This window comes from Sturnus vulgaris, chromosome 18 (genome assembly GCF_052056855.1).
Source record: "Sturnus vulgaris isolate bStuVul1 chromosome 18, bStuVul1.hap1, whole genome shotgun sequence".
Lineage (NCBI taxonomy): Eukaryota > Metazoa > Chordata > Aves > Passeriformes > Sturnidae > Sturnus > Sturnus vulgaris.
The window spans coordinates 785,315-797,899 of record NC_142260.1 but is presented as its reverse complement, the minus strand read 5'-3'; the positions used below and the strand labels follow the sequence as shown (position 1 = coordinate 797,899).

The window sequence follows — 12,585 nt, the reverse complement described above, 5'->3', positions numbered from 1 at the left end:
CAGTGAAAAATTTATTCTGGGTACAAACGACTGCAGCCACTTCACTGGCAATGAGAAAACTTCACTCACCACTGCTTGGTACTTGCTGTGATTATCTGCACTTCTTAGCTCTGAAGATTTATCATGCTCTTCTCCAATTTCTTCACTTGACAGGAACTCACTCAATTTCTGCACACTGAAAGGGAAAAAAGCCCCACAATCACACCTCAACCTTGGAAGTGAAACTTTTGTTGACTGCAGTGTTTATTACAGAGCCTCCCCTCTGGTGGCCCAGCTGCTGTCTGCTGCAGTTTGTTTCTTCTTGTTTTGGTACAAGGGTGTGAAAATGTGCAAAGGGAAGGGTAAGTGTGGCAACTAATTAATGGCTTGTCTTCATTTTCTTCTGTTTTCACTTTCTTCTGTCTTCACTCAGAGCCAGAATTAAAACCATGAAGGAGATGAATTTTCTCATGTTCAGGCTCGGTTGTTTATTAAATCTTATCTGAAGTACAGAGAGTTCTGCAACACTTCTACCAGCTAAAAGTGAGCAAAATTGAGACTAATCTGGCTAATTACAAGGTTTTTAAAAGCTGAACAGTCCCACAGAGAAGTAACACCTGTATTATTTATACTTTTGACCCAATAACCAAACTCCTGGCACCCACAGTGCAGCACTAATTACCCAACCACACACGACTGCCTGAAATCATGGAGAGACAACACCCAAGAACCTTCATCTTGTCCCACACCTCCTGCTATATTCTAAAACCTTCAAACCCCAAACCCTTCACCCTGTGGCTGCAAGGCAGCTTTCAAAACCTGTCCTGCTGTTAATAAACACTGATATCCTCACAGTTGGTGCAGACAGAAGCTCCTCAAGTCTCATCTCCTCTGACAGCAGCAGAGAGATCTCACACAAAGGTTTTTCCATGCATTTGGTGGGATACAGAAGGGCCACAGCAGTGGCTTGTTTTGAAGCCATGAAATAGAATTAATGTCATTTATGCTGATCAAGAGTGGCCCAGTCAGTCCTACTGAACAGTCTGCTGAAAGCTGCACACCCTGAGCCAAATTCAAGCAGCTGTGGTGAAATATGATGTGCATAAGGTAACTAGATAAATGAATATACCTTAACAGAATAGTATTCAACAGATGAGATATAAAAAGAAACCTGCCAACCAGAAACAAAGAAGAAGGCATAAAATTTTCACTAGCTCCTTTAAGATTTAATTAGCTAAGAGATAATGTGACTTTATTAAGACATTTAACAGATCAGGGCATCAATTTTATCTCTGTACCTGACTTTATAAAATGTATGTCTAATCTACTCACAGGGACAGAAAATGAAATTTGTGAAAGAATTGGATTGAATCATGAACTCAACATCAAAGGAGCTCAATTAGCTGGAAATAAGTTAACTATCAGTCTTCAAAATTATAAAGTGCCAGAAGGCCTAAAAATAAATTTATGGACAAGAGCTGAAAAAAACTGATTTCAATGTTTAGCCTTAGGCTAAGTGGGGAGAAGGAGGAAAACCAATGCCACTGCAGCATTGTGCTATGTGGTGATCTGATAGGATGCCAGACTTATAAAATAAAAATCAACCTGCCAAGATTCATTTTGTATTTCACTACCAGGGGGTTTCTTCTTTAGAAGGAGTCTGAGTTTCTCTTAAGAAGTTCCTGGGATCCCCCACTGATGGCAAAGCATGGCCAGAGCAGGGATCACAGACTGCCTGGGGCAGAATCCCTGCACTGCCCTGCACGCAGAGATCAAAGCACCCAGGACTCCCTGGACAGAAGCTGCAGAGTTTTTCTGCCTCATTGCAATTGGCAGCTGGGGACTGAGATCAGGGGATCTCTGAATGGAGTCAGAACACAGAGTTTAGCTAGAGCAGGTACTGCAAACTGAACAACAGAAAGGGGGGGAATAACTATTTGGGATGGGGTAAGAGGAATAATAATTAATTAGGGATAAATTTTTGATCAGAATTCCTTAAGGGAAGGTCTTTTCTCTCAAAGGAAGTGATCAGAAGCTTCATTGCTAGAGATATTAATATTTATTTGCACAAAGCTCTGGAAAACAGGGCTAGGAATCTTACCTTTTCTGTTCAGTGAACCAAACATTTAAAAGAACATTTCAAATGTGTTTGACAATTTTAGATGCTGCCTATATGGATCTGATATGCAGCTGCACCTTTATTGTCTGCATGGAAATTACACTGATATTTGATAAATTGCTCTGAAGATAGAAGGAGCAGACAGAAATCCCCCAGGTATCTGTTCCAGGGCTGAGAGGACAACAAGCATCCTCACACCAGGCACACCCAAACAAGAAGATGTCTCTAAGCCATCCAACAATTCGATTTCATTCTCTAGTTGTGTATCCAGCTGTCTGTACTCTCTGCAAACCCCTGCCCAATGCTCTGCATCATTCTGGAATTACTGCTCCTGAGGCAATTACTCAGAAGAAACACACTGGAGCTGGGAGAAAATCTTGTGTCAGAGGCAACAGCTCTTATTTCAGGATGCCAGACTGTTCTAAACTCTTAAAGAACAGGAAAAGGACATTCTCTGCAGAGCTCTTGCTGACAGTACAATTCCAGTATTCCAATATCTCCACAGAGAAACTTATTTTTAAGCCACAGAAAGGACACATTGATTAAAACACGGTTATTTGCACAGCTGACTGGAAAGGTGGTTTGATATTAAACCCAGTAAGAGACATAATGCCACTCTTGCTGCTTAACCTTTGCTGACTGAAAATGATACAGTGCATCCTTTGTCCCTAAAGACACACTGAGGAAATGCATCAATTGGCTTTAATTTTCAGTGGTAGAAACACTTCACATATTAAAAAAAAACCCCAAAGCATCACTATACAAAGAGGTATCAGAATTTGTCACCTTCCTAAAGTCTTTGAACAGTTGCCCCTCTCAGAAGCAGACACCCAAGCCCATAACTTGGAACATTTTCAGAGGTCCTACATGGACCAGAAGCTCTAAATCTGCCAATCACAGCGTGGCTCTGAGTGTGACAATGACAATCCAGGGGCACACGTGTACCAAAGACACTGCCAAGGTTATGGGTTGATATTATTGTCCTTGATAGCATCAGGCATCAAAGACTGAGGCCAATACTGACAGAGCAGGGTTTGTGAAGACTCCCACCATCCTTTACACGTTGGTTTCTCTGCTGGATCATCTTCTGCTCCATTCAGTCCCTTCCTGTCACTTCAGGAGAAGCTGTCTTTGCACACTTGCTGAAACCAGTTAGACTATCTCAGTCCAAAAAAGCTGAAATCCAACTTTGCCAAGTTAGGTCACCTTTACCTGACCAGCTACTTCTCAGCAGGACACAGCTGCAGCAAAGCAAACAATAGCTGTGCTCAACTGGTGCAAACTCAACTGTCTGCTTTTCAACATTTACTAAACTTTTTAAGCAAGCACATCTTTGCATGGCTTGACAATATCTGGCATATGCTTCCAAAATATTCCTCTGAAGGGTGAGGCACTCGAGAGAGCAGCACCAGCAGCACTCTGGGACACTCCCTGGGTGATACAGCCAGGAAGGGAGGGATGATTCCAGCTCTGTTCCAGAGCTTGATTCCTGCCTGCACCACAAATGCCAACAGCTTGCCAACAGGAAGATATCTCCAGAATAACCCATGAAGAACTCTCAGCTAGCCACAATTAATACTTGGCTGATACTGATCGCTCTGAAATTGCTCCTGTGGCATTAAAAGGCACAATTCATCTGCAAAGAAATCCTCGGAGAAGCCAAAATCCACGGCTGCTGGGAACAGGCAGTGTCAGTGTGGGCTCCCAGGCACTTGGCTGGCTGTCATCTTTGCAAAACAATTTGCCACGGCTCCAGGGACTACCACAGTGGCTGCAAAACATCTCCTGCCAGCTGCTGGGACTCTCAGATTTCACAGCTCTTAGGAGAGAGGGCACAGCTGTGACTTTGCACTGTCAGGGAAATGTCAGGCACTGAAGGCAATCTCAGCCTGGTGCTGCAGTCTCCCATCTCCAAAGCAACTCAAGGGGAATTAAGCAAGAGCTGGTGTCCAGTATCTGTCCTAGAGTTTAAAGAAGTTTGCCAGACAGCTTCACTGGAGGTCATAAAGTTGTCCTAATAAAGAAGGAAGCCCCAACTCTGCTTCCCTCTGCAGTCAGGTAGAGTTACACTGCATATGGAAAAGCATTAAGAGGCTTTTACAATAATCTGTTGATACTCAAAAGCCCCAGTGAAACAGCAATTCTACTGGTCGTTATTTGGGTAGCTTTTGAACACTCAAACTGACATGTCAACCGGAAAGTAAAAATTCATCAAGGCTGGATTACACAGTCATTAACTGACTGTGACTCTTTAAAGTGATTTTTAAGATTTTTTGTTTGCTTGTTTCAGTATAACTCTGCCCCAACAGGCAGCAGCTGAAAAACAAGAGATACATGCTGAAACACACTAATCCTTCTGTGATTACCTTTACCCTTCCACATGATTGATGGAGGGGAAACAAAGCTGGGAAGCAGTTTACAAGAACAGATAAATAATCACTGTGCTAGTTCCAAACTTGAAATTGTAAAATAAGCAATGGACACATTCTCAGAAAGTGGGTAGGTGGGAGATATTCATTTTACAGCTCTTACCTTACTAATGCTTTTACAGTTGATCTGACCACACTGGAGAGCAGGAACAGTGGAGACACGAGGATATGGAACAGGGAGAGGGAGGCAAATGCCACCGAAGGGGAGAAGTCAGCTTTCCTTGTCAGATGGGCATGGACAACAAATGTCTGCCAGGAGACAAACATCAGTCAGTGCTTGGCCACGAAGAAAGAAAAAGGCTTCATATTTCACAAGCACTTCCTTCACAGATTCCCAATTCATGCTCTCCTAACAGTCTGGGGGAGTGCTCAGGCTCTGGGCTGCTCCTGGTCCCACAAGGCAGGTGAGCATTTTCCATTCTCTTCCAGGGGAGCTGCAGGTTTGCAGCCTGTGCTTCCACAATTCCACATCACTTGTACTTGAAAATGCAGTCACAATTTACAGTATTTAGAAAAGTCCATACTTACTATAAGTACAGCTGCAATTGGTATTGCTGCATTCATAAAGACTGTGAAGGAAAACACGTAGGAACATTTAGAAACAAATTTCATTGACATGCTAAATGCTAAAACAATACTAGCACTGCTTCACAATGGTGTTTTCTACCCTCTTACCCTGCATGTCTGTCCCCTCTATCACAACCTGAGGATATTATTTAATCATCACCTTTTCATTTTGACCTTCACTCAACTTTATTTCATGTAAACAAACATGTAAGGAACACAGAGAAAGAGCTAAAACAGAACTCGGGTATCAGTGCAGGTGTAACAGAAAAAGGCTAGACACTTGTTTTGTGTTTCAACTGTGCCTGTAGTTTGCTTCTCTTAGATGTAACAATGTTCAAACAGGAAAAGCTCACTCCAGTGAATTCATCTTAAATTCTGTACTCATGCTTATATAAAACAGCTGAGTTATTGCATGTAGCTCTAATTCCTTGTCAGAGAGGGGAAGTCGAAAATATAAATATGTTAGTGTGTGTAATAAAAAAATAAAAGCTTAGGTTTTGAAAGACTAACATGTACTCAAGTCTAGAAATGCATAGTTTACACCTCACCCCCAGAAAAAAATACAAACAATTTTCTGAGAAGAACGTTCTCTGTGTGTTGGAACACAAAGCATTTGTGTTCTGTCTCTTTAATGGTTCAGCTTCCTGAGCAGTTCTGTCCCTTCCAGCACAGAAATTGGACAGAAGGGAAGCTCTGCCCTTCTGAGTGCCTGCATCCCTGCCTTGAGAGGCTGCAGGGTCTGAATCTGCTGAGAGAACCTGGCAGAGCCCATCAGTGCTCAGAGGTGGATCCTGCTCTGCTCCTGCCCCCAGGATCACACCTGCCAAACACGAGACTGGATGGCAGAAATATCCTGGGGGAGTTGGAAAAGCTGGCTGCAGTTTAGACATCTCAGCTGCCTGGTGGCTCCCAAGAAGTTGATGTGAATTTTGCTGTTATGGGAGATCACCAGTACACACAAAGACTTCAAACTTCTTTCAACCAAATATGAGCTATTGGAATTTTGGGGTTGCTTTCCTTTTTTTTTTTAACCTTTTTTCTTTTTTTTTTCCAATAATGTGAGTGTCCAGAATCATGTTTTCTAAAATAACTCTATGTTGCAGCTAAGGCTTTACATTTAATTAGTTTTAGTCAAAAGAATTTTGTTACTGGAAAAAAGGTGGGCTACAAACTGGGAAAAAAATGTTCAATTGGTCTGGATATTTTAGTAACAGTAACCACTGTTATTTTCCTGTGAGAAAGCCTGGAGTTATTTTGCTTCTGACAGATTAGGTAAAAAATCATAGAAGCAGGAAAATCACTCGTTTCTTTCTCTATCTTCCCTGAGTTTTAATGTCTAGTAAATCCTGTAAAGATAAACTTTGATCCTGGTGGGGGCATTTCATTAAAATACAGGAAGAGGTAATTTCTGTGACAGCTCTTTGAGTGCACAGGAACAATTCCACATTCACAGAGCCTGGATCCTGGCACAGGGGAGAGGCACACGAGATCCAATTTCCATGTGGTCTTGAAAATGGAATTTTCTTGTAGCTTAGCCAACACCACCCTGAAACTTGTAGGTATATTTTCTGTAATCCAATGCAAATCTGTTCCTTATGAATAAAATAGCTCCAGCCAACCACATTCTTTATTTCTGTTAGCAGCTACGTGTACTTAGAAAAGAATTCCAGAGTCTATTCAACACTCTGTTAAAAGAACTAAATATAAAAATCTATTTTTTGTTTTCTTAGTGTTCTGGCATCTGCCTTCCTCTAGATCACAAATACATAAAATTGTGGTGCTCTACTGCCTTTTAAATGTGCTTTTTTTCCCCTAAAGAAATTAAATCATGTGTTCACTACAATATTAGCTAACATGTTTTGGGCTAATTATACCTCTCATTCTAATTATACTTAAGGTTTGAGAAAAGAGCAAATCCTCATATATTTACATTCCCTTTTTAGTGTGCAAAAGTGCGAGTTTGCAAAGATAAGTGTAATTTCTGCTGAAGTCTGAAGGTGTAAGGCACTCCCAGGCTGAAACAATAAGAATCTCTATAAGCCAAAATTATAAGCATGACCAATATAAATCTGCACTGATTTATCCCAAGCTGTGTCTTACACAGACCTAAAACCACACATAATACAAAACAAGGATGCAATTGCAAACCTGGGATGTTTCAAGAAGCCTCAGTAAATTATTTTAAGTTTTTGTAATAATCCAGATTCTTATGCCACTGTTTCACAGAATAACCAGTACCCCTGGGATGAATTCACCTTTTCCCAGCTGTTGCAAATGACTCTGTGAGGATTTAAAATCCAATAATCCTTCCCAGCCCTACAGCTGAACCCTTGGCCCTGACTATAAATAGATTTTAAAGCACTGCAGACAAAGGGAACCCATCGATGCTGATCTGGGTGTAAGACAGTCTCTGCTCTCACAGCCTGCAGCTAAATTCTGTTTTATGTCAAAGCAGAAACTCCTCTCCAAGCCCACAGTGCTTTGGATATCAGAGAGAAATTCTGGTCTCAGAAGACAACGAGCACCTCAATTTAATATCAGCTAAATTCAGTGGGATCATGGTCTTAGAGTACATTACCTCTGTGACCATAACATCTAGGCTTCCAATCATCCCAGCACATATCTGTACAGGGACCTGGTAGTGTTCAAAAACTTCTTGCTAAAATTTTCCATTTCATTAATATCTCACAGATTGCATTTTCTTCAGTGTGACTTTACTAATTAGTTCTAAAATAATACAGAAGCAATTAAACAGGTATTGCATATAATCCCCTCAACTGCAGAGTTCCATTTGCTGTAGGTACTTTTAAAAAAGTCTTAAAGCAGTTTGAAAAATAACAGGAGAGGAAAGAGTCTGGATTCAGAATGATGAAATTACCAGGATGCTCATATTTTTCTTTCCAGTGTATAGAAATGGTTTTAAGAATCACTTATTTTAACAAGAAATCCAAGTTTTGAGTAAGAACATGTAAGTATTGTCTGTTGGAACTTCAGTGCAAAGACAACATCTGTCACATATTATTTGTATGCTCTGAATTGTACAAAATGCAGAAAAAACCCTCAGCAAAATAATAAATAAATTTCAGCATCAACTTCCTCTTAAATGCTGTGTTCAAGAAGAGAATATTGCTGGCTGAATAGAGTCTGTGAATCTCTTGTCCCTTGAAAGCTTTTGTCCAGAAAAAGTCAATTCTTTGAAGCTCTTTATTTTCTCTTTTAGGCATATTTCCCAAAAAAGCAAAATTCTACTGAATTAAATGGAGGGTCTGACTAGATGGAAAGTGAGAAATACAGATCAGATCCTACAGCAAGTGAAATAATCCCGACAGAGAAATGGTAAACTCATTAGCAGCTAATAATTCAGCAGCAATTATCTGAGCAGTGGCTCAGGATGGAGGAACAGACTTACTGGATATGGAGGTGTAAAGGGCAAAAGACTTGAGGCTGGTCATTTCCTTGAGCCTGGTTTCCTCCACGCTGCTGTGAAATATGTGCTCCCAGGCATAGAGCTTGAGGAGCTTAATGCCCCGGAGCATCTCGTTTGTCTTCTTCAGCCTCTCGTTGGAGTATTCCTGCAACATTCACACACACCTTTACCTGAGCAGCACAATAAAAACACCAGCTCCCCAAGAACGAGGGTGGCACAAAAAACTGTGAGCACAGCTGCACATTTCTGTCACCAACAGCGCTGCTCCCCCATCTGCAGGAATTGCAAAGATTGGATGCTGCCAGAATGAATTCTGGGCTCATTTCTGCACGTGTGCATTCTGCTGATGGGAAGGGACTCCTCCACACACAGGAGGATGCACAAATAACTCCCATTGCTGCCCATGACCTGTGCTGGAGGAGATTTCAGCCAGCTCTGGCTCCATTACAAATTCCTGAGGCTTCCTTGGCAGTGCAGGAGCTGCTGAAAGGGGGAATAAAGTCCAGAGCAGCTGGGCAGGGAATGCCAGGGAAGCAAAAGGGAACTTTCTCAGCAGTGATGCAGACAAATCAAATGAGGGATCAAGGACCAGCTTGTGACTGAGCAGACCTCCAAGCCCCCAGTGAGGCACACACCTTGGGAGTCAGCACTGCATGGAGTTGGTTTAAATAAATCTGTTTGATAGATTGAAATAAATTTATTTACATAAATCTGTTTGATAGATTTCCACGTGTGGGATCCGAGTTTGGATGCAGCATTCTTCTTTCTTTTCCCTTGCACAACTCCCTTATTTGTGCACTGCCCAAAGTTACTTCAGTCAATGACTACTGACCATCTACATTTCTAACTGGGGTGGTTTTAAAGGTTTTTTTTTGTTCTTAGGGAACCATACTTGTTGAAAAAAATAAACCCCCAAATATACATATTTACTGCTCACACTTACAACATCACATTCTTGAACATTGAAATGTTTGAGAATTCTGGGTCAACATCCATGCTCAGCTTTGTAATTGCAGGCACAGATCAATCCCTAATTACCAGATATGATATTTCTATCACAAATGACTTTTGAGGACACTTACCAATGTGCTTCTCTGGGCCTGGGAGAGTTTTGTTGCCACAAAGTACTGAACAGGGGCAAGGACTATGATCACTGCTGCTCCAATTAAGGCACTGATTCCAAGCAGGTAATAGAGCAGAAGAACTCCCACAATGATCTGTTGCAATAAAAGAAGGTGAGGGAGAGATCTTGGGGTGTGCAGCACAAAGAGCAATTCCAGGCTAAGGGACAATGTCCAACCACAGCAGCTGCAGCTCCCCAAAGGCCACGAGCTCAGCACTGCTGGCACAGCCATTGTCATCCCTGACAGTGCCCCTCCCCAGCCTGGCCATTCCTGTAATTCTGCTTCTATGAGGCACAGTAACAGAAAATTGTCTGTACCTTCTATGATTTCACTCTCAAAACTATTTAAAAAGAAATAAATTTTAGAAAAAACACCTTTAAATAACATTTAATTTGAAAATACTTCCAAATAACACATTATACCACTGAGAACACTCACCTCAGGTCATCTCTGACAGAAGGACCTGCTTTAAGGATCTACAGTGCCATTACTTTTGAAAAAGGGTTAGAGAAACAGTGCAAAAAAAAAAAAAAAAAAGCTTTGTCTTTGGATAAGTAAGAATCTAGAGAGAAAGCCACAGTCTGGATGCAGAGGGTTTACTGTAAGCAACTCAATAAACACAAGCTATCAAATTTAATTATCAAAATTGTAATGACTTACTCCTGAACAATCTAAGTATTTAGAAGTGTAAGCTGATAAATCAATCAGAAGACACAGGGATAGAAAGTTAATTTCATACACAATTTCCCTTCATTAGAAAAACCCCAATAATTGGAAATTTCCCTACAGTGTTATCTACTACTCTTGCTCTGTTTGTACACTCAGAATCTTCACAGAAGCAGTCTGCCATCATTTCAAAGCTCAACAGTTATCTGCCTATTTCCACACATTTCTATGAAAAAAAGGAATTTGTAGTTTCTACGTTTCCATCCTTTTAAAGCACAGAGAGAAAAAAGATTTTTTTTTTTTCTTCTTAAGAACCCTGTGATGCCTCTCTACAGCTGAACTAAACTGCAGCATGACTCTCAAAATGAGCCTCAGTATTGACTTAAAACATATGCACTGACATGAAAATAAAATCCCATTGTACATGCACCACAAATCTAGCAAGAGGCAAGATTAAATTGCAAATTAAAAAAATCTTTAGTGATGAGTAAGTGAGCAATCTGCTTGCACCTGAAGCCAGGAAATTAATGAGTGTGTGAACCAAAGAAACCACACAAAGCCTCTGCCAGATACCCCTGTCAGAGATCTCCTTCCTAACACCAAATCCTGGTCTTTACAAATGCAGATTTTCACTCCCATCATGGCCAGGTGCTGTGAGAACACACTGCACAACTCTCACTGCCTGTTCTCCTGCTTTTACTGGGTGATTGGCAAGGACATTTTCTCATGTCCTCATTTTTTTTATTTAATTATGAGACCTCCTGATTATAAAAACAGAGCATCAGCTTCTGCCATAGACAAGGAGAAATCCAGCCCAGATGATTTTCCAACCCTTATCCTAGCTACTGAGAGGGGCAGTCTTTGCAAAAAAAAATCCCATATTTCCAACAAGTTAAAAATTAGCCCATTTTCATCTTTTTATCGTGTGATAATACAGGCAAACTTTTGAAATACGTTCAGCATGTATGGAAAAAAAAAAATTGTATCTGAAAAGAGCTGAAATCTTATTGAACATAATTCTATATCACATCCCAAAGCACAGAGTCAAGAATAAAGAGAACACAGGTAACATCTGAGCTCTGGGGGACACTACCTGGCTGATGGAAAGGTTCTCATTAATATTCCTGAGAAGGCAAAAATCATATTTAAATAAAAAATGTCTGTGTAACGAAACACTGCTTCTCTTTCATCAAAATCCCAAAGCCAGGGATACATATCAGGAGTGAAAAGCTCACCAATAGCTCTGGTTCTTTTGTCTTGATTATTTATTGAAGATGGCAAATACTTTCAGCCAGAAACTGCTTTGTGGGCACTTTTGAAAGAGACAAATGTCCTTTCATGCCAAGTGTAAGCTATCCCTACCAAGGAGGCAGAGAGATGAGAATACAGGAATGTTTAATAACCACAATGAAATCACCCAGGGGTGTTTATAGGGCAGGGGAGGAAGGTTTTTATAAAGCCTCATTCTGCTCCCAGGGTTTGAGCCAAACCATCTGAGGGCATCTGTCAACCCTGGGCCTCTTCTCATGGATTTCAATAACACCCAAACAGCAACTTAAGGCACTGAAAAAGCTCCCATTGACTCCAGTCACAGCAAAGATGGGGCTCAAATTATCTGGACTGTACAGAAAACCAAACTTGTCACCAATGGCCATCACAAATTCTACAGCAGATGCTGAAATGTTGATTGCTGGATGAAGAGCTACAAAACAATTAAAAATCTGGTTTAAATAATAATGGAGTTTGTGAAATGTAGAAATAGCCATCTTTCAAGCAGCCTGTAATTGTTTTCACTGCCTCATAAAACAAGGTAAAAACACAGAGCATAAAACTGAATGAATGCTAAGGAAAAACATTTTGAAGAAGCCTTTGTGGCCTATGTGACTCTCAGATTTTAGCAAGGAGTGCACCACCCACAAAACTCACTCCAGCACCGAGCAGCCTCATGTGGAAAGGAGCATCCCAGGGGGAATTGTCATGCAAATATAATTGCATTTTTTACAGACTGTCAGGAAGTGTTTATGAGCCTGTGACTTCTGGCCCATTAGAGCCCAGTGTTGTTACAGAATATTCAATGGACTTGGAGTCTTCCTCAGCTGCACTGAAGCACTCACGACTCTGAGCTGCCAGAGGGGTCGTGGAAATGAGTGTACATGAAATTGGTAGCTTGCACATAGTTTGTCTGTAATAATTGATACCCTAGACATTACCATGTCATTATCTTATTGCTCCACAGTTTTTCAGCAATATCATTTTAACACTCTACAATCACTG

The 12,585-nt window shown here is 40.9% G+C and overlaps 1 protein-coding gene across 2 annotated transcripts in view; it reads right to left on the bottom strand.

Moving 5' to 3' along the window:
• The window catches only part of ABCC8 (ATP binding cassette subfamily C member 8), a 70,115-nt gene that overhangs the window by 38,034 nt on the left and 19,496 nt on the right, over window positions 1-12,585 (bottom strand). For both annotated transcript variants that reach the window (XR_015807574.1, XM_014876351.2), the window contains exons 9-13: window positions 9,604-9,738; window positions 8,504-8,666; window positions 5,056-5,096; window positions 4,631-4,776; window positions 70-175 (exon numbers count right to left, since the gene is read on the bottom strand). Coding sequence is in view for 1 of the 2 variants with exons in the window: in XM_014876351.2 (XP_014731837.1) it covers window positions 70-175; window positions 4,631-4,776; window positions 5,056-5,096; window positions 8,504-8,666; window positions 9,604-9,738 (591 nt within the window). In the remaining variant the exon portion in view is untranslated. The remainder of the gene's footprint in view (window positions 1-69; window positions 176-4,630; window positions 4,777-5,055; window positions 5,097-8,503; window positions 8,667-9,603; window positions 9,739-12,585) is intronic.